General features: G+C 41.5%; 1 protein-coding gene across 14 annotated transcripts in view; it reads right to left on the reverse strand.

The window, feature by feature from the left end:
• Positions 1-23,028, reverse strand: part of DTNB (dystrobrevin beta) — a 301,137-nt gene that overhangs the window by 253,317 nt on the left and 24,792 nt on the right. For 13 of the 14 annotated variants that reach the window (XR_003309546.1, XM_023230081.2, XM_023230086.1 and 10 more), the window contains exons 2-3: positions 19,756-19,823; positions 2,802-2,882 (exon numbers count right to left, since the gene is read on the reverse strand). Coding sequence is in view for 12 of the 14 variants with exons in the window: in XM_023230081.2 (XP_023085849.1) it covers positions 2,802-2,882; positions 19,756-19,822 (148 nt within the window). In the remaining 2 variants the exon portion in view is untranslated. Of the gene's footprint in view, positions 1-2,801; positions 2,883-19,755; positions 19,824-21,038; positions 21,195-23,028 lie in introns of all 14 variants that reach the window. The other variant, XM_031934208.1, reaches the window with a different exon arrangement.

Consider the following 23,028-nt stretch of genomic DNA (forward strand, 5'->3'; position numbering starts at 1 on the left):
GTTCATAGGAGGAAATCTCAACACTGGCAATACGTCAATTCTCCCCAACTTGATTTACAGATTCAATACAATCCCAATCAAAATCTCTGCAGGACCATACAGTAAAAGAGGAATTTTACTGTGTGTAAATTATACTTGAAAAAAGAAATGAAGAAAAAAAAATACAGGGGAGTTCTTTGTTTTATTTTGTTGGTTTTAGTAGAAATTGGCAAGCAGATTCTAAAGTTTATATGAAAACAAATGTTAAAAAGACTGTCCCAGAGAATCTTAAAAAGAAAAACAGAGCAAAGTAGGAAGACTTGCCATGCCTGACACTCAGATTTACTAAATTCTAATAGTGGTTACTGCTACAAGAAACAGTGTGGTATTAGAACAGCCTGGTATTGGTAGAAGGATAGACAAACAGACCAGGGGAACACTAGTAGGTCAAAAAGCAGACCTTCTCATATATGGACACTGCCATGAATATTTCTTATACAGATTCATGAATATGTTCATATTCAATGAACGAATATGGGAAGACTCTTTAGCAGTAAAGAAAATTGTTTATTTTCTTCTGTTTATTGATCCTTTCAATAAAAAGTAAAGGAACAATTGAAAATACATACGGAAAAACTTGTACAGATTCATGAATATATTCACATTCAATGAATGAGTATGAGAAGACTCTTTAGCAGTGAAGAAAATTGTTTATTTTCTTCTGTTTATTGACTGTTTATTGACCCTTTCAATAAAAAGTGAAGGAACAAGGCCGGGCGCGGTGGCTCATGCCTGTAATCCCAGCACTTTGGGAGGCCGACGGGGGCAGATCACGAGGTCAGGAGATCAAGACTATCCTGGCTAACACGGTGAAACCCCGTCTCTACTAAAAATACAAAAAAAATTAGCCAGGCGTGGTGGTGGGCGCCTGTAGTCCCAGCTACTCAGGAGGCTGAGGCAGGAGAATGGCGTGAACCCGGGAGGCGGAGCTTGCAGTGAGCCAAGATCACGCCACTGCACTCCAGCCTGGGCGACAGAGCGAGACTTTGTCTCAAAAAAAAAAAATTAAGGAACAAGTGAACGTACATACAGAAAAAGCTGAAAGCTATTACTTATCCCGTACATTATCAAAATTTTTTTCAGATCAACTCTAGAATCCTATGTGAAAGGTAACAAAATAAAACCTTTAGAAAAAAAAAATAAAACCTTTAGAACAACGCATCTTTTACTTTATATTACTAATGCCACTAGCCTACTCAGGCTCTCAACAACTCCACACGTAGACTACTGTTTCCCAAGAATAATTATGGGAAGAATTATAAAATGAGTTGCTCTACGGCAGTGGTTTTCAAACTTTTTGACCACAAGCACAGAAATATATTTAAATCATCACATACACACATACACACACAAACACATATATACATCTAGACATATAAATATATTTAAATCATCACAGAAATATATTTAAACCATCACATACACAAACACATACATACATCTAGATATATTTTTTAAAAAAGTTTTAGCCTTTAGAACACATTTTAGCCTTACCACACAAGCTGCATTCTAATATTTTATTTTTCTTCCTTTTTTTTCCTATTAAATGTTTTTAATTCTGGCTACAGCCCATCAAAATGATTTCATGAAGCATTAATGGGTCACAACCCATAATATAAAAAATAATACTTTGAGAAACCACTGAAGACAGAAACATCACTTCGATCTAGGATGGCATGATAAATTCTTTGGAGAGAATTTTAAGTTAAGATTTGTGCGTAAGACTTAAAGTAGGGTAGAATTTTATTTTATTTTTTATATATATTTTTGAGACGGAGTCACTCTGTTACCCAGGCTAGAGTGCAGTGGTATCATCTCAGCTCACTGCCAGCTCTGCCTCCCGGGTTCACGCCATTCTCCTGCCTCAGCCTCCCGAGTAGCTGGGACTACAGGCACCCACCACTATGCCCAGCTATTTTTTGTATTTTTAGTAGAGACGGGGTTTCACTGTGTTAGCTAGGCTGGATCTCCTGACCTCGTGATCTGCCCCCTTCGGCCTCCCAAAGTGCTGGGATTACAGGCGTGAGCCACCACGCCCGGCCCAAAGTAGGGTAGAATTTATCAGAGGTAACGTAATTTGCCCAAGATTACTTGTTTATAATAAATGGCAAAACCAGGTCTAAAACCAAGGTTTTTCAATTCTAAGGTTAATGTTCTTTCCATTGTATAAAACACTTTTTCCACTGATACAAACATGAGAAAAGTAAAATAATCCTGTCATGAGCTAGTTCATCTTCGTGGAAATAAAGAGAAGAAAGATTACGTACATACACACATACATACATACATATACATATACACAGACACACACTTTATTTTATAATCCACATGGTAGCAATTATTTATAGAAAAGGTTGATTCATGTTACATTAAGCTTAATCAGGAAAATCAATTCCAATTATATCTTTATCAGAAACATTGTTTTTCTTTTTCTCCAGCAGCTGATAAACTGTATTAACTTTGTATACAACATTTTGTATAAAGCATTTCCTTAATAAAAGTGACAGAGAAATAGATTCTCCCATTTAAAGAACATTAATACTACACCACCCTCAAAACTAGTTCCATGATTGTTTGTTAAACATTTTGAGGAACAAAGGAGTAAAATGACAAGTTCTTCCATTACAAAGCTTACATACCGATAAATACTTTAGATAAAAAATAATTCAATTAGCATCACAATATAACTAAAAGATGTTAAAGTCTTTTCTAATATTGAGAACTCTCTCCAGCTATCACAGAAATGAGTAGAAATGACTCACGGTTGCATCGTTTTTGTACAAATCGTAATTTGCAGGCTGTTCTGTAAGTTGATAGTCGTATGACATCAAAATTCTGAGCACCTGAAAAAAGGCAAACAGAAATGCTCAACTAGATTTACCACTTAGTTTCCAAACGCTAGGAAGTGACTCCATTCTACTGTATTGCCATAGTATACCAGTCAGCTAGGACTTCTGTTTAAAAACGGAGAGTCAATTAAAACAACGGAGGGAGAAAAGGATAGGAAACACATGCATCCCCAACACGTGCTGGAACTCTGCTAGTCTTGCTCCTGATATCCTGTCTGCTTATCGGAGAAAGCTCCAAGGAGAGGAACACTTATGAGGTGAGTGAGTGAACTACATGATTAGGAAAGGGGAGTAGGGTGGCATCATGAGAAAGACCCAAGCCTAGAGTCAGAAAAGCTGCATTCCTGTCCCAGCCTGACCAACCACAGAATATGACTGTGGTCATGCCCCTTGACTGTGGCCATGCGGCATGCCTCTGTACATTAAGTGTCCTCACCTGGGAAATGAGGGAACGGACCAGCTGCCTGTAAGGTCCCCTTACAGGTCTGTGGCAGCCTGTATTTTCCTAAAAATAATCGCCCACAACACTATTTCCAGAACAGTATTTTATGTGCTTCTAGTATGTTGTCCCTCTCCATCAAGATCTAGAGATTCTTTCCTTCCACGTGAATGTGACCAGGACACTGTCACTGCCTCGCTGCACAGAATGCGGCAGAAGTACAGTGCAGGTCTTCTGGAGATAGATGGTAACAGACGGCATAGCTTGCTCTGCTCTTGCTCTCCCGGGATGCTTGCGCTGGGAGCCCAGATGCCATACCAGACTGATGGAGAGGCCACAGTGAGAGGATCGTAGGAAGAACTCAGTCCACCAACCAAACCAGCATCGATTGCCAAATGCACAGGTGAGTGAGCCTTCAAATGATTCAAGCCCTGAGCCTTTTCTTCTGCTGAGACCTCAGGCATCATGAAGCAAAGTCAAGACATCAGCACTGAACGCTGTTCTGAGTCTAGACCCACAACATGCATAAATAAAATTAATGATTGTTTGAGGGGTAAGCGATATATGGCCAGAGTAACTAGAACAAAGCCTAAAATTATACATGACTCTATAAATCACATTTTGTTCTCACTTTAATTGCTGCAAATGAAGTCTCCTTGAATTTTAAGGCCACTTTAGATAGGGTTGGCCCCCCATGTGAGATTTATTTCACCTATCCTGCCTGTATAAAATCTGGCAGCAACTTTTGACTCAATAAGGGGAGAGAGAACTGGCACAAATTATCTTGTCTCAGTATTTACAGGTATCTCTCATTTGTCTTCATTACATGGTATGGGGGAGGGGGGTGGGGGGGCTTAAAGGAAGGATTTTTCCAGGTTTTTGTTTTTTGTATACTGACCAAAAAGTGAAGGTTTATCTTAGTCTCACTTCAATCAACCTTCTTCTTGATGTCATGATTAAAATTATTTCCTCAGGTGATACCTGGTTCTCAAAATATTTATCACTCTCTCTATATATATTATACAGTCCCACTTTCTCTTTTCAAATGTAAAAGCTTTATTAAAATATAATTCAAAGTCCAGATGCAGTAGCTCACGACTGTGATCTCAGTAGTTCGGGGGCTGAGGCAGGAGGATCAGTGGAGCCCAGCAGTTTAAAACCAGCCTTTTTCTTGACAGACTCCATCTCTCCAGAAAATAATTCTAGGCCAGACCCCATCTCTACAGAAAAAAAATTTAGGCCAGGCTTGGTGGCTCATACCTGTAATCCCAACACTTTGAGAGGCTGAGGAGGGCGGATTACTTGAGGTCAAGAGTTTGAGACCAGCCTGGCCAACATGGCGAAACCCTGTCTCTGGTAAAAATACAAAAATTAGGCCGGGTGCAGGGGCTCACACCTGTAATCCCAGCACTTTGGGAGGCCAAGGCAGGCGGATCACGAGATCAGGAGATTGAGACCACATGGTGAAACTGCGTCTCTACTAAAATACAAAAAATTGACTGGGCGTGGTGGCGTGCATCTGTAGTCCCAGCTACTCGGGAGGCTGAGGCAGAGAAATCGCTTGAACCTGGGAGGCGGAGGTTGCAGTGAGCCGAGATCACGCCACACTGCACTCCAGCCTGGCAACAGAGCAAGACTCCATCTCAAAAAAAAAAAAAAAAAAAAAAAATTTAGCTGGGCATGGTGGGACCTGCCTGTAGTCCCAGCTACTTGGGAGGCTGAAGCAGGAGAATCACTTGAACCCAGAAGGCAGAGGGTTACAGTGAGCTGAGACCGCACCACTGCACTGCACTCCAGCCTAGGAGTGCAGTGCAGCAAGACTCAGTCTCAAAAAAATTTTTTTTTTTAAATGAGCCAAGCAAGGTGGCACCCATGTGTAGTCCCAGCTGCTCTAGGGGCCGAGGGAGATGGATCACTTGAGACCAAAAGTTCAAGGTTGTAGTGAGCCATGACTGTGCCACTGCACTCCAGTCTGGGCAACAGAGCAAGACTCTATCTATATATATCATATATTATATATATTACATTATTATATATTTTTATATTATATAAATATGGTATTTATAATTCACATTCCATACAACTCACCCATTTAAAGTGTGCAACTCAGTGGTGTTTACTACACACACAGTTGTGCAATCATTACCACAATCAATTTAAAACATTTTCATCATCCCAAAAAGAAACCTCTTCCCCTCAGCAGACACTTTACCTACCATGCCCAGCCAATTTTTAATATTTTTTTTTGTAGAGATGGGATCTCACTATGTTGCCCAGAATGGTCTTGAACTCCTGGGCTCAAGCCATCCTCCTGCCTCAACCTCCCAAAGTGCTGGGATTACCGGCTTGAGCCACTGCACCCAGCCCTGCCCACATTTTAATTGGGTTGTCTTTTTATTATTGAGTTGTAAATGTTCTTCACATACTCTAGATACATACTCCAGAGTCACTTGTGAGATACATGATTAGCAAAATATTTTCTCCCATTCTGTGAGCTGTCACTTCTTGTTCTTAGTGGTATCCACTGAAGCATAAATGTTTATCATTTTGATAAAGACCCATTTATCTTTTTTTTTTTTTTTTTTGAGATTGAGTCTCGCTCTTGTTGCCCAGGCTGGAGTGCAGTGGCATGATCTCAGCTCACTGCAACCTCCGCCTCCCAGGTTCAAGCAATTCTCCTGCCTCAGCCTCCTGAGCAGCTGGGATTACAGGCACGTGCCACCACACCCAGCTAATTTTTGTACTTTTAGTAGGGACGGGATTTTGTTGTGTTGGCCAGGCTGGTCTCAAACTCGTGACTTCAGGTGATCCGCCCGCCTTCGCCTCCCAAAGCCTGCTGAGAGGCAGGCGTGAGCCACCGTGCCTGGCCTATCTATTCTTTCTCTTTTATCATTTGTGCTTTTGGTTTCAGGTCCAAGATAGCTTTGCCTAATTCAAAGTCAAGATGTATACACATAATGTTTTCTTCTAAAATTTTTATAGTTTTAAATCTTACATTTAGGTCTATGATCCATTTTGCGTTAATTTATAATATGGTGTGAGATAGGAGTTCAAATGCATTCCTTTGCATGTGAACATCCAGTTGTCCCAGCACCATTTGTTCAAAAGACTATTCTTTCCTCATTGAGTGATTCTGCCACCCTTGTCAAAAACTTAACTGACCACAGATGCATGGGTTTAATTCCAGACTTTCAATTCTATCTCGTTGATTGTGTGTACATCCTTATGCCAGCAGCATACAATCTGAATCTGTAGCTTTGTAGTTAAGTTCTGAAATTAGAAAGTGAGTCCTTCAAGTTTGTTTGTCATTTTCAAGATTGTTTTGGGTATTCTGGGTCATTTGAATTTCCTTATGAATTTTAGGATCAGCCCATTCATTCAAAAAAGCCAGCTGGGATTTTTACGAGGACTGCATTGAGTCTGTAGGTCAATTTAGGGAATACTGTAACCTTATAAATAATACTAATAAGTCCTCCAATCCATCAACACAGAATGTCTTTTCATTTATTTAGGTCTTCCTTAATTTCTTTCAACAATGTTCTGTAATATTCAGAGTATAAGTTTTACACTTCCTTTGTTAAATTTATTCAGTTGTTTTCTTTTACTATTTAGCTGCTTAATATATCACTATCTCCCATCCTGGCTAACACGGTGAAACCCCGTCTCTACTAAAAATACAAAAAAAACTAGCCAGGCGAAGTGGCGGGCGCCTGTAGTCCCAGCTACTCGGGAAGCTGAGGCAGGAGAATGGTGTAAACCCGGGAGGCGGAGCTTGCAGTGAGCTGAGATCCGGCCACTGCACTCCAGCCTGGGCGACAGAGCAAGACTCCGTCTCAAAAAAAAAAAAAAAAATCACTATCTCAACCTAAATTGGAACCATTAAATATTAATTAGTAAAAAACTAATGATTTAAAGAAAGAATGGTGACAAGGATTCAAGGGCATTCAATAAATAACCTGTCATTACATTACCATGGGTAGTTTTAACGTCTAGATATTTATTTCTGTGAAATATTTTTATGGGAAATACTAAGAAAACAAATGTGAACAGCTAGGAAAGAAAGGCTCCATCCCCAACAAATGAACAGAAAGGTTACTAATGACTGATCAGACTGCAAGGCAATTATTAGGCCATGTTTGCTCATGGAAAAGTAACTATAGGAAAAAGTCAGTGCACCTGGTGTAACTAACTGCCTTTCTTCAGACTCACTCTCCAGTGCAGTGACAGATTTGGGTACCACAAAAGATGAAACACAGCAAATATCACAAAAGTCCAAAGATAACTGTAATACTTTTGGAAAATGTAAGCTCCATACGTTCCAGCCAAGTTTGCCAGAAATCTCTACACTGAAGCTTCAGGTACAGCCAAGAATCAAGGGTCGGCAGGGCATGGTGGCTCACGCCTGTAAACCCAGCACTTTGGGAGGCTGAGGCGGGCGGATCACAAGGTCAGGAGATCGAAACCATCCTGGCTAACACAGTGAAACCTCGTCTCTACTAAAAGATACAAAAAAATCAGCCGGATGTGGTGGTGGGTGCCTGTAATCCCAGCTACTCAGGAGGCTGAGGCAGGAGAATGGCATGAACCCGGGAGGCGGAGCTTGCAGTGAGCCAAGATCTTACCACTGCACTCCAGCCTGAGCAACAGAGCGAGACTCCGTTTCAAAAAAAAAAAAAGAATCAAGGTTCACTCTGCTTTCCTTTGCCATTGTTCCTTATGAACATACATCACCCTAAAGCCCAGTGGAAAAAAGATACAGAGATTAATAGGATGGCACACAATTCAGAAACTCTAGGGAGCCATGCCACAACAGTGTTTTAGAAATCTAATAGCACTGCAAATCCCAAAATAATTTGTAAATAGTTAGATACAAACAATAGCCTTAGAATCTTATTAAAATCATATTGTGCCAATATTCTACTAATCAGGTTCTAAAACCTCCCATATGTCTACCTTTTTCTGGAGCAATCATCTTTCTTCTTTTCTTAGAAGGAAAGTCCTCATCTAGTGCCTCAAAGGATATTTTTTGCCCAGGCTGATCTCAAACTCCTGAGCTCAAGTGATCCTCCCACTTGGGCATCCTGAGTAGCTGGGATTACAGGCATAAGCCAACCATGCCTGGCAACTACTCCTTGCAAAACTCCACAACTACTTCCAAAATATTTCTTATTCGAGATATTGGCCCAAAGCTGATTCCCACTGACAGCTTCCTATATTTCATGTAATTATGCTTTCATGAAAAAGGATACAGCTGTACTCTGTTAAAATGTTGAAGAAAAACACAACCTCAGATGAGATTTTAGTGCACTGCAAATATTCCTTTGATTTCCAGACAAGGGAAAAGTTTTAGAAAAATGACAAATGTAGAAGCCAGATCAACTTCAAAGTCTTTTTATGAGTAAAAATATATAAATAATAAAAGTGAGATAAGAAACAGCCAATTTGGCATGCCTGTGCACGTGTGTGTGTGTGTGTGTATTGACAGCAGAAGGCAGGATATGAGGCTAAATCTGCTAACTCCAATCACAGTGAAGATCATATGATTCCAGGGTTTAATTAGTATCATCTGATCATAAGCATTGCCTGACACTACGCTCAATGTATAAAATTCCAGGTCCCACTGCAGATAAACTTCCTGAAACAAAATCTCCAGCGAGAAACCCTGGGACACTTTTTTTTTTTCCCCAGAGTCTCACCACGTTGCCCAGGCTGGAGTGCACTGGCGCGATCTCGGTTCACCGCAGGCTTGACCTCTCAGGCTCAGATGATTCATCTCAGCCTCCCCAGTAGCTGGGACCACAGGTGTGTGCCACCACACCCAGCTAATTTTTGTATTTTTTACAGAGATGGGGTTTCACTATGTTGCCCAGGCTGGTCTTGAACTCCTGAACTCAATGGATTTGCCTCCCTTGCCCTTCCAAAGTGCTGAGTTTACAGGCGTGAGCCACCATGCCTGGCCTGGAATCTTTATTTTCAACAAGTGCCCCAATAGAGTGTTTTTGGGTTTTGTTTTGTTTTGAGACAGAGTCTAACTCTGTCACCCAGGTTGGAGTGAAGTGGCGTGAGCTCGGCTCACTGCAACCTCCGCCTCCCAGGTTCAAGCGATGCTCCTGCCTCAGCCTCCTGAGTAGCTGGGGTTACGGGTGTGTGCCACCACACCCGACTAATTTTGTATTTTTAGTAGAGACAGGGTTTCACCATGTTGGTCGGCCTGGTCTCGAACTCCTGACCTCAAGCAATCGCACCTACCTCAGCCTCCAAAAGTGCTGGGATTACAGGTGTGAGCCACCAGGCCTGGCCCCAATAGAGTTTTATAATCAAGTTAGGTTCAAGAAACACAACACAGTACTACCCAGCTCAACTAAAAGGTATGGTCAGGCACACTCTTCAAATTTCACCTCACAACCAACTCCAATCAGTCTGGACTGCACAGAATCACCCAACTGCACTCAGCTGTCTCATCCCGGGGCCTTCACAAATGCGGCCGCCCCAGTCTTTCCTTCACCTCCTCAGACCATCTCATCCTGGGCATGGCTTCTCCCAGATCCCTCCTGGACCCCAGTGCTTCCCCTATGTGGCTCCTACTGCACTGCCACTTCCAGAAAACGAAGTTACATGAAGCCAAAGACCATTTGTTGTTGTTTCTGTTCACTGTTCAATGCTAACTAGAACACAATAAAACTAGCACCTGAAATAGTTACTGAGTGAATAAATACGTTAAAATTGGGAAGTTGTGTTGCTAGTGCAAAAAACTCTGATCTACTTTCTCCTAAAAATATACAAAATGAAAAGGTAAGACAAACTGTAGATACAATTTTGGACGTCAGCAAAGAAAAGCTGACAGAGGAGGGCGATCAAAGTAGTGGAGAAGCCACCTCCTTTTAGTTTTCTGTATATAACACGCCCATGCTTTTAGTATTCTGTATATAACACGCCCATGCTTTTAGTATTCTTCAGGTAGGGCAGAGGACTCCACACTGTGTTCCAGGAAGCCATGGGATTTGAGGGAGGTGCTCAGCCAATCTGTCAGAGGCATGTGAACCAGAGCAACCTCATCCTATCCTACCTAGGGGCTGGGTAAAATGCGGCCGAGACGGCTGGGCTGCATTCCCAGATGTTTAAGGCATTCTAAGTCACAGGATGAGATAGGAGGTCAGCACAAGATACTGGTCATAAAGACCTTGCTGATAAAATGGGTTGCAGTAAAGAAGCTGGCTAAAACCCACCAAAACCAAGATGGTGACAAGAGTGACCTCTGGTCATCCTCACTGCTACACTCCCACCAGGGCCATGACAGTTTACAGATGACATGGCAACGTCAGGAAGTTAGTTACTCTATACAGTCTAAAAAAGGGAGGCATGAATAGCTCACCTCTTGTTTAGCATATCATCAAGAAATACCCATAAAAACGGGCAACCAGCAGCCCTTTTTTTTTTTTTTTTTTTTTTTGAGACGGAGTCTCGCTCTGTCTCCCAGACTGGAGTGGTTCCATCTTGGCTCACTGCAAACTCCACCTCCCGGGTCCACGCCATTCTCCTGCCTCAGCCTCTCGAGTGGCTGGGACTACAGGGGCCCATCATCATGCCCAGCTAATTTTTTGTATTTTTAATAGAGACGGGGTTTCACCGTGTTAAACAGGATGGTCGCAATCTCCTGACCTCCTGATCCGCCCGTCTCGGCCTCCCAAAGTGCTGGGATTACAGGCATGAGCCACCGCGCCCGGCCTATTCCTCTACTTTCTCAATAAACTTGCTTTCACTTTACGGATGCGCCGAGAATTCTTTCTTGCGCGAGATCCAAGAACCCTCTCTCGGGGTCTGGAACGGGACTCCTTTCCTGTAACAAATCCATGGAAGATACAGGAAGTAAATGTATTTTGTTTAAAAAGCAACGCAAATGGGGAGAGGAGGAATGAGGAGGAAAAAAGGAAGAAGGGAGAAGAGATTATAGAGCTAGAAGATGTAAATGTAATATAATGCTAAATTGTCTGAAATTTTTCACAACCATTTATGATTGAAAAATTTTTTGGCTGGGTGCGGTAGCTCATGCCTGTAATCTCAGTACTTTGGGAGGCCAAAGCGGCTGAATCACCTGAGGTCAGGAATTTGAGACCAGCCTGGCCAACATGGTGAAATCCCATCTCTACTAAAAATACAAAAATTAGCTGGGCGTGGTGGTGAGTGCCTGTAATCCCAGCTACTCCAGAGACAGGATAATCACTTGAACCCTAGAGGCGAAGGCAGAGGCTTCAGTGGGCCGGGATTGTGCCACTGCACTCCAGCCTGGGCCACAAAGCGAGATTCTGCATCAAAAATAACAAAGTAAGAAATAAGAAATTTTTCAACAGATTATTAGTCCAAATAACTAACACAAATGACTTCATTATCTTTCTCTTTGCAGTAAGAATAAAAACCCTGGGGGACAGAGAGGAGGCCAGAGGTCCCATCAGAGAGGAAGATACAAACACATCCAAGACCACTGAACACTGTAAGGATGACTCTCTCAGTGGGTGAACTAGGAAAAAAAGAGAAAGCATCCCACAAAGGGAAATGCCGGGGGCACAAGCCTTTCTCCACCTTGATTTAGATTTACATTTATCTGAATTTAACAAAAATAAGAATAACAGCAAGCAAAGAAAGTGGTAACTAAATGGCCGGACACAGTGGCTCACGCTTGTAATCCCAGCACATTGGGAGGCTGAGGTGAGCAGATCACTTGAGGTCAGGAGTTTGAGACCTGGCTGGCCAGCTTAGCAAAACCCCATCTCTATTAGTAATACAAAAATTAGCTGGGTTGTGGTGGTACACACGTGTGAGACAATGAGGCACAAGAACTGCTTGAGCTGAGATTGAGACATTGCACTCCAGCCTGGGCGATAGAGCAAGACTCCATCTCAAAAAAAAAAAGAAAGTAATAACTAAATGGATTAGATTACACAAAATAATAACAAAATCTAATATGTAGGGTAAAAAAGATATCTTTTTTCTTTTTTTTAAACAGGGTCTCACTCACCCTGGCATTGGAATACAGTTTCACAATGTCAGCTCACTGTAACGTTTACTTCCCAGGCTCAAGCAATCCTTCCACCTATCAGCCTCCCAAGTAGCTGGGACTACAAAAACATGCCACCACACCCGGCTAATTTTTGTACTTTTCTAGAGACAGGGTTTCGCCATGTTGCCCAGGCTGGTCTCAAACTTCTAGGCTCAAGCAATCCACCTGCCTTGGCCTCCCAAAGTGCTGGAATTACAGGCATGAGCCACTGCGCCTGGCCCTTAAAAAAGATAATACTAAAAATGGTATAAATTTCATTAAGGGGTACCCCAAAATATTCCAATACCCTCATATTTGAAAAAAGTTACAAATATTGATAAGCTATATTTTAACTGATGTCAGTATTTCCAGGATAAAGAACAGAAAAATATATAACTCACAACCAAGTAGAGGGAAACAATGGGATGGAAGGAAGAAAGCAAGCTCAGTTCCTCTAAGACAGGGAAAGAAAGAAGGAACACATCAAAACAAGGACAAAATTGAGGCATAAAATATGATGGATATGTAAACCAAAAACAAAACTCTAAGGCCCCCCAATCATCTGAATGAACTTCCTCCTCAGCCAGGGCTCTTTTAAAATTTAACCTGAGAGATTGTTTCAGGCCATGATAGGAAGTTGGGATCAAACATGCCTCATTGTACCTCTCAGGCATTAATAACAACACAGACTTTAAGCCTAACAAGAAACATATTGGCCGAGCACAGTAGTTCACGCTGTAATCCCAGCACCTTGGGAGGTTGAGGCGGATGGATTACCTGAGGTCAGGAGTTTGAGACCAGCCTGACCAACATGGTGAAACCCCATCTCTACTAAAAATACATAAATTAGCCAGGCATAGTGGCAGCTGCCCGTAATCCCAGCTACTTGGGAGGCTGAGACAGGAGAATCGCTTGAAACCAGGAGGTGGAGATTGCAGTGAGCCGAGATCGCACCACTGCACTCCAGCCTGGGTGACAGAGTGAGACTCCATCTCAAAAAGAAAAAAAAAGCAAAAAGAAACATATCACAACCTGTTCTCTCTGCAGTCTGCTACCAGGAGGCTTCATCTGTATGAGAAAACTTTGGTCTCCACAATCTCTTATTGCAACCCAGACATTCCTTTCTATTGATCCCAGGTCTTTGGATAAATTCAACCAATTTTTAACCAGAAAACTTTTAAATCTACCTATAAGCTAGAAGCCCCCACCCCCCACCCCTTCAAGTTGTTCTGCCTTTCTGGACCAAACCAATATGTTTCTTAAATGTGTTTGATTTTAGTCTCATGCCTCCTTAAGATATATAAAACCAAGCTGCACCCCGACCACCTTGGGAGGTCTCAGGACCTCCTGAGGGCTGTGTCACGGGCCATGGTCACTACATTTAGCTGCAAATAAATCTCTTCAAATATTTTACAGAATTTGACTCTTAAAAGCTAGACAAAAGAAACTCTTCAGTGACAAGGCAAAGACTGTGATATTGTTTTTTTAAAAAATATTCTAGCTTATGCTACTTATAAGAGACAAAAACGTAAGAATTAAGAAATTTTTTAAGTAAAAGAATGAAAAGATACATACTGTACTAAGTATGCTACCTGAAGGAACCCAGCATTAGCTCTATCAATATGCTACAAAATAGACTTAAATGCATCAAAAGCATTACTAGAAAAAGAGGGTAACTATATAATGATAAAGGATTCACTTTCCTAGGTAGACATAACATTTTAAAGGTACAAGCATCCAAGAATTAAAGTTTCGAAAGCTAACAAAAGTACAGAGAAAAATTTAACACTCTTGATCAAAGCAAACATATTTAACTTCTTTCAGTGATTAAGATCAAGCAATCAAATCACCAAGGACAAAAAAGATTTTAATGAAATACGCAACAAGCTTCATCTAAATAATGCAGAAATCATACACATTATTTTCAAGTACCCATGCAATATTTGGAAAAAACACAAAACATAAATTAACAAATTCAAAGATTCCAGATCTTCCCTCATTTCCTGACCCAAATCCCAATTAAGCTATACAGGTTTTTTTCACTAAAACATTTACTTTCAAATTTAAAAAGATACTCCAGTCGGGTGTGGTGGCCCACGCTTGTAATCCCAACACTTTGGGAGACCAAGGTGGGAGGATCGCTTGAGTTTCGGAGCTCAAGACCAGCCTGGGCAACGCAGCAATACCCTGTCTCTATCCGTCAGTCAATCAACCAACCAACCGATCAATAAAAAGATATTTCTAAGTAATTAATAATAAAAATTAGAGGATATAGAGAACTGATCATGAAAAATAGTAAATATCAGAACACTTGGGATGCAAAAAAACAATCACAGGAAAGTTTATTCTTAAATGCTTACATAAGAAAAAAAAGGCTGAAAACAAATGGCCTTAGTAACCCAACATAAGTTGCTAGAAAAATAACAGAATTGCCTAAATAGGAAGACGAAAATAAACAGCACAAATGAGGCAGAGAACAAAGATATACAAAGAGAACCAATAAAGCTAAAAGTCAGTCCTTTGCCAATAAAATTGGCAAACTTTAGAAAAGACAAAATAAAATCAGAATCTCTGAGCATTGGAGGCCTGGTATCAAGTACTCTGCACAATCAACTGGAGAACTCGCTTTAGCACCAGAGTTGAGGATCACTCTTCTCACCTGTCACCTTTCATTTTTCTTGGGGATTTTATATTATGTAAGAATCATAAACTACCGATTTATTTCTATGGAATATATTCCATTCTTCTGTTAATAAATATTTATCGAGGCACCACCATGATAAACAGATGTGATCCTTATTCTCATGTTGCTTAGAGTCTAAAAGAGAAAATATTAAGCAAAGAAAGAATAAACTAATTTCATTGCTGTTCATAACAGAAAATGTAAAAATACTGTCTAAAAACATAAAGGCTTAAGGACATTATATAAAGCCATAACAGTAAAGGCAACACAAGGTTGAAAAATACAAACTATGTAACAAACCTGCACACGTACCCCCTGAATCTAAACGTTACAATTATTTTTTAAAAAGAGCTCCAAAAGGAAATATTCTGAACGCTAAGGTTAAAAAAACATAAACTATTTAAATTAATAAATTATTACGACTGCTTTTATGCTACAATGGCAGAGTTGAGTAGCTTGACAAAAAACTCATCATACAGCCTGCAAATCCTAAAATATTTACTTTCTGGCTCTTTAAGAAAAAGATGGCTGGCCCCAGCACCGTATGAACAGAGTGAAGAGGAAATACATTCCTCTCAAGGGAAGCAGAGAACATCTGATAAAATTCAATACTCAAGGCCGGGCGCGGTGGCTCACGCCTGTAATCCCAGCACTTTGGGAGGCCGAGGCGGGCAGATCACGAGGTCAGGAGATTGAGACCATCCTGGCTAATATGGTGAAACCCCATCTCTACTAAAAATACAAAAAAATTAGCGGGGCGTGGTGGCGGGCGCCTGTAGTCCCAGCTACTCAGGAGGCTGAGTCAGGAGAATGGCGTGAACCCGGGAGGCGGAGCTTGCAGTGAGCTGAGATTGTGCCACAGCACTCCGGCCTGGGCGACAGAGCTAGACTCCATCTCAAAAAAAAAAAAAAAAAAATTCAATATTCAGTTATGACTTAAGAAAATAATGATAATGATTCCTGGCAAATTAGGACATATTAGTTCCTTCACCTTTATCAGGTTAACCTGTAGCAATCATCACACTTAAAAGTGAAATATTAGAAATAGAGAAATAACAGAAATACTAGAAACATTCCCATGAAAATAAAAAACAAGACAAGGATGCCCCTGCTATCCTTCCTACTTTTCTTTTTTTTTTTTTTTGAGTCGGAGTCTCGTTCTGTTGCCCAGGCTGGAGTACGATGGCATGATCTCCATTCACTGCAAGCTCCGCCTTCTGGGTTCATGCCATTCTCCTGCCTCAGCCTCCCAAGTAGCTGGGACTATAGTACCCACCAGCACGTCCAGGTAATTTTTTTGTATTTTTAGTAGAGACAGGGTTTCACCATGTTAGCCAGGATGGTCTCGAACTCCTCACCTCGTGATCTACTCACCTCGGCCTCCCAAAGTGCTGGGATTACAGGCGTGAGCCACCGGGCCCAGCCATCCTTCCTGCTTTTCAACATAATATCTGTGGCCCTAACCAGTACACTAGGTCAAAAAAAGAGTATAAGGATTACAATTACAAAAGGAAGAGTCAAAATTGTCTGTCTTTAAAAATGGTATAGTTACTGGCCGGGCACGGTAGTTCATACCTGTAATCCCAGCGCTTTGAGAGGTCGAGGTGGGAGGATCACTTGAGCCCAGGAGTTCGAGACCAGCGAGCCTGGGCACCATAGTGTGAACCCATTGCTACAAAAAAACAAGAAAATTAGCCAGGCCTGTTGGCACATGCCTGTAGTCTCAGATACCCAGAAGGCTGAGGCAAGAAGATCAATTGAGCCCTGGAGGTGGAGCCTGCAGTGAGCTGTGATCATACCTTCACACTCCAGCCTGAGCAACAGAGCAAGACACAGTCTCAAAGAAAAAGAAAAAAAATGGTACAGTTACCTACCTAAGTAGAAATCTATAACCATTAGGACTAGTAAGAATTGAGAAAGAGTACTAGATTCAAAATTGACATACTAAAATCAACATACTAAATGTTACAACTGAATAATGGCTGGAAAAAGGTGATTCTGGCATCCACAGAAAGTAGTTATGCTGGAGTTTCTGGTTGACATTGCTGGAAATGAGGGGGTGGGGCTTCCAGCAGCAGATATTATAGTCACCCATGCAATTCCTCCTGTGAAGAAATAGAGGAGACTCAAGAAGTCACACTCACCAAACATCTCCCAGACTGACTGTTATCCTTAAGTCAGAGGACGATAATTCATATGAGGTTTCTGTGTAAGAGTAGTAACATTCACAAAGAAGTAAACCCAGTTCTTGGCAGGACTACTTCAGATCTCCACCCCATCACGCCAGCATGCCCATGTGTATTTACTTATGGCACCCCAGCCTCTTCGTAGTATCAGGAATTACTATGTCTATATATTTGGTTTCCTATTTTGTCTGCTTCCCTTTACTAACATGGAAATTTCATGAAGTGAGGTCAGGGACTGTGTTTTGTTCTCCTCTGTGGCCCTAGCACCCAGAACAGTGCCTGGAGCATAGTAGATCCTCAATAAATGCACTAGAAGTTAAGGGAAATGATGACCCCTATGCTGAGTTTTGAAGGGCAGGCAGGAGCAGTGTGCAAGGTGGTGGAGGCAACGGTATTGTGCAAAGGCACAAAGGCATGAAACCACATGATCTGCAGGAAAGCTAATTCAGTACCGCTGGGAAGTAACATGCAAGGCATGTGATGGAAAAATTGGGAACTACTGGGCAGAGCAAAAAAGGGGCCAGAAGGGCCTGTTCGGCAATCTTAGGAGTGGGGTCCTTCCCATTAAAGTGATGAGAAGCAAGTAAAGGAAGGTAAGCAAAGAAGTAGCACACAGATTTAGGCCAGGCACAGTGGCTCACACCTGTAACCCCAGCACTTTGGGAGGCCAAGACAGGCAGATCACTTGAGGTCAGGAGTTTGAGACCAGCCCTGCCAACATGGTGAAACCCCGTCTCTACTAAAAATACAAAAATTAGCCAGGTGTGATGGTGGGCACCTGTAATCCCAGCTACTCAGGAGGCTGAGGCATGAGAATCACTTGAACCCAGGAGGTGGAGGTTGCAGTGAGCCGAGATCGAGCCACTGCACTCCCGCCTGGGAGGCTGAGTGAAACTCCCTCTCAAAAAAAAAAAAAAAAAAAGAAGTAGCACAGATGTATATAATTCAATCTGGTAGCTGATCAGAGACAGCAGATTTGAGAGGGTCAAGACTGGAAAAAGGGATCAGGAAATTATTGCTTTAGTTCAGAAAAGTACCAACAATTTAAAAAAAATTAGTAATAAATACAACCATCCATATTAAGTATGTACTACTTACTTCATACTTAAGTATGTAAGTGTCAGGCATTGTGCCAAGTGCTTTATTCACATTATCTCATTTAATCTTCACAACAATTCTAAGAAGTCAATGCCATTCCTGCTTTATGGATGAGGAAACAGAGGCCCAGAGAGATTAAGTTAACTTGCCTAAGGTTATTCAGTCAGGAAGTGAGGCAGCCAAGATCCAAACTGAGCAGTCTAACTGCAAAGCTGGACTCAAAGCTGCTGTGGTATGATGAACAGAATCAGATTCATGTACATAGTAAAATTCAGATGCCTTCTGATTTCTTTGGAGGTAGAAGGTGAGGTGGAGGGAAGTGACTCCAAGGTGTCTGGCTTGGATTACTAGCCATTAGAAGCTCAGAACTACAAAAGTCCTTAATGAGCACCCAGTTGGGCTACCTATCCAATGCCAAAATTTCTTCTTTACCACCTCTAACAAATAGTTACCCAGCCTATGACTAACAGGACAACACATGGCTTAGCTGAGTCAAACTCTGCCTACCATTACCAAGACCCTAAAGATGTCAAATAAGTTGAGAGTTGGGTCTTTGGAGACTCTTACCCACTGATTTTCATACTGCGATATGCAGAATTCTAGAATTCTGCAAGGACCTTAGAGACTATCCCAGGCTGGCTCTTCCTCCCCTCTCCTGCTTCAACCAAGCACTACCAATTTTATAATACTTATGTTGAGGGTCCCCGTAAGATTTTGCTGGGAAAAAAACAGTACAGTACTTTTGAAAGGTTTCATAATCACTGGTCCAGACCAACAACGCCTATTTCATGGCAAAGGAATTTGAGGTCCAGCAAATGTGACCTTGAGTTGGTCAAGGTCACATGGTCATGGTCACATAGACAAGTAGTCACAGAGCAAAACAATCCTGCAGGGACTGGGAACCACCCCACCTCTCTTAGCCATCTTCTTCTCTCTGTTTGAACTGTATAAAACAATGTAATTTTTAACGGATTATTTAAAGTTAAAAATATATCAAAATACACATTCATTCTTTTTAGTTTTCCAATATCTCTAGGTGTTGCCCTAACACTTAGTCCTCTCTGTCTCAGAACTGGTATCTAGTGGAAGGTAATATATATAATATATTAATCATTAATCACCACCTGCAAGCTCACGGTAACAACAGAGTTACAGCAAGAGATCTAAATTGACTGGCATGGTACAAAATCACAGGCATTCTAGGTAACATTTCTACCTTATTATTTATGGCCTTGCCTAAGAAAGCAAGGCAGTTCTACTAAAATATATGCTTTGGCTTGGGGTCTTTCAACTCCATGATTCTTTTACTCCCATTCTTCCCTCTTTAAAGTTTAAAACTTGTAACTGATTAAAGCTATGACTTGATTAAAAAACACACACACACACACAAACATTCCTGCACATACGAACAAGGACTCAAGACTCACGCATTTCTATGAACAGCTGCCTCTTCTCTGCCATGGTCTTCCGCTTGTTCCCACTTTCCTCAATCATCCTAGAGACAAAGAAAGATACAATAAACCACTGTATAATTTGACAATTCAATCAAGTGCTAATCATTCTATTGTGAAGAGGTACAGGAAACCAAGTTGCAAATGCACATTTTAACAGTGTATCAGTAAACATAAACTGAAAGCCTGATTCAGAAAAAGATAAACCACCTCCTTTTATTTGATAGCTTCTAAAATATTGTAAATCAATACTTATATGAGCTCATAGAATTGCTTACTGTGCTAAAAATATGGGGCTATCTTACTTCTAACTTTATTTTCTCTGCAGAGTCCTGGATTAGTTGAAGTAACTTCCCATATCTCTACTGGTTTATATCGATAAACATGTTACTAAATATAATTTAGAAAATAAATATAATGAAAGACTGTAATAAAGGACATAAGAACGGTTAGCTTACACATAAAATATATATGAATATTCAATTTCATATTAAAGAAATCAGGTATTAATCCCTGATATGGTTTGGCTGTGTCCCCATCCAAATCTCAACTTGAATTGTATCTCCCAGAATTTCCCTGTGTTGTGGGAGGGAGGTAATTGAATCATGGGGGCTGGTCTTTCCCGTGCTATTCTCGTGACAGTGAGTAAGTCTCATGAGATCTGATGGGTTTATCAGGGGTTTCCGCTTTTGCTTCTTCCTCATTTTCTCTTGCTGCTGCCATGTAAGAAGTGCCTTTCACCTCCCACCATGATTCTGAGGCCTCCCCAGTCATGTGGCACTGTAAGTTCAATTAAACAGAAAGAAAGAAAGAAAAAGAAAGAAAGAGAGAGAGAAAGAGGAGAAAGAGAGAGAGAGAGAGAAAGAAAATAAACTCTTCAGAGCTTTCTTTTTTTTTTTTTTGAGACTTGAGTCTCACTCTGTCGCCCAGGCTGGAGTGCAGTGGCGTGATCCCAGCTCGCTGCAACCTCCAACTCCCGGGTTCAAGCAATTCTTGTGCTTCAGCCTCCCGAGTAGCTGGGATTACAGGCACACGCCACCATGCCTGGCTAATTTTTTTATTTTTAGTAGAGATGGAGTTTCACCATGTTAGCCAGGCTGGTCTCAAACTCCCAGTCTCAAGTGATCCGCCCACCTCAGCCTCCCAAAGTGCTGAGATTACAGGTGTGAGCCACCGTGCTCGACCCTGTTCAGAGCTTTCTTCCAGACTCAGTGACCTGGGACTAGAGTGTGGGAAGAGGGTAGATGTGGTTCGTTCACCTGCCGGCTTAGATCTTCCCAATGTGCCTTTCACTCCTTCTCTTGACAACTGCCTTCTGTATCTTTCCTTCACTTTCTTCTACTACAGATCATTCTTCTCCTTTTTTTCCCCTCATTCTTCCACCTGTATCATCCTCCAGCTTAATCACCAAAACCCTGTCAGGTAGATATAATGCCCATTTTACAAATGAGGAAACAAACGCTCAGAAAAGACAATTACTTAATCAAGGATACAGGGACTGGTAAGTGGCAGAGCCAAGAGATTTCAAAGCTCATGTTTTTTCCACCACACTTTAAAGCAACATAACCCCTTGCTCACCAAATAAATTTCTGAATTACTCTAGGTGAGTTCTGTCATAACACAACCACCTTTAGAGATTGGCCTGGTTCTCAACCAGGGACAATTTTGCCCCCACGGGACATTTAGCAATATCTACAGTCAGTTTTGGTTGTCACAACTGGGACGGTGCTACTGGCATCTAGTAGACAGAGGTCAGGGACACCGCTCAACATTCTACAATGCACTGGAGAGTATTCCACAACAAAGAATCATCCAGTCCAAAATAGCAATAATGCTGAGGCTGAGAAACCCTGTGACAGACCATGTAACAGAATTTTAAAAACAGTAAACATTCAAAACCAGCCAGTATTAACTTTAGCTATTTGTTCAGTATGATATTCAACAGCAAAAGAGCTGGCATCCTGAATTCTAACAATAGTTTTCTTCAGCCTTGAAACTCACCTTGTCACTCAATTTCTGAATCTCAAGTTCATCATTTGTCAAATGGACATAAAGGGGATACCTTTTGGAAAGCAATGTGGAATAACAAAAGAATGCGTGTTTTAGTCAATTAAACTAAAAATAGTAGCTCCAACACTGGAAAGATTACTTAATCCTTCTGAATCTTGGATTCATCATGTGTAAAACTGTGATGATCACGAGCACCTTCCTCACGGACTGTTGAGGACTCACAGCAAATGCCAAGAACAATTCCCAGCACACAGTCAGTGTTCCCTAAGTGTTAGAATGGACCAGCACACCAAACTGATGCTAAGAAAACTCTGTTACTCAACAGGAGCCGTAACAATGACATTATCTGTTGACTGAACAGGCGCAGCAGACCCTGCCTTTATTCCATCACCAGGCTACACGAAGGTCTAACTGTCCAGTTTCTAGTTGCCAGCATCTGCATTTCTTTGCCTGCAGACAGACTGTGCTAAAAATTAGACCCAAGTTCCTACTGTGAAAGCAAGCAAATTACAAAACTGAATTCACAGTCCTGACAAGATTCTTCTGAACCGTCCAGGCCAGAAGCAGCTTTCTTCCTCTTACTACAAGAGGGCGGTCTCCCCTGACTAAAAACTATGCAGAGGTCTCAGATGGGATGCATGCCTCCAAAGATGCCTACCCTCCTGGAGATATGTGCCTACCTCCCTCACTGCTTGTAGGCTAACAACCAGGCATTGTCAGAATAGGGAGGTACTGGCCCTCCTTTTGATGAAAGCACTGATCCATCAACACAGTATGATAGGATGAGATGTACTGGCAAGAACTGGAAGAACATACCTGAATCTTGAGAGTGCTGAACTTGGAGGTCAAGTATAAGGCTGGCAAGGAAATGTCTGTTGATATGGGCCACTCTTCCATGACTCACAATTTAATGTTCCAAAAAGGGCATCCGGAGCCAGTCCTAACATGCTGCTAGAATGGCTCATTTAAGGTGGAAATAAATGTTTCTAATAATGTCTTAAAGGAAATAAATTGAAAATCCTGGAACTGCATGGCAAGGTATTATGGAAGGAGTCAAAAGAGTGCCCCTATATCGCCTAGCCCCTACCAGGTACACTGGCCTGACAGCACCTGAGGGCTTTCTCTATCCTCGAGTCCATTTTGTTCCCTGCGTGGCAGGCCTGACGTGTAGATCTACCTACCACCTTCTGAAAAAATCTTAATCAATGATTGAAAGAGATGGTATATAAACACTCCACC

The sequence above is a fragment of the Piliocolobus tephrosceles genome, chromosome 15 (genome assembly GCF_002776525.5).
Source record: "Piliocolobus tephrosceles isolate RC106 chromosome 15, ASM277652v3, whole genome shotgun sequence".
NCBI lineage: Eukaryota > Metazoa > Chordata > Mammalia > Primates > Cercopithecidae > Piliocolobus > Piliocolobus tephrosceles.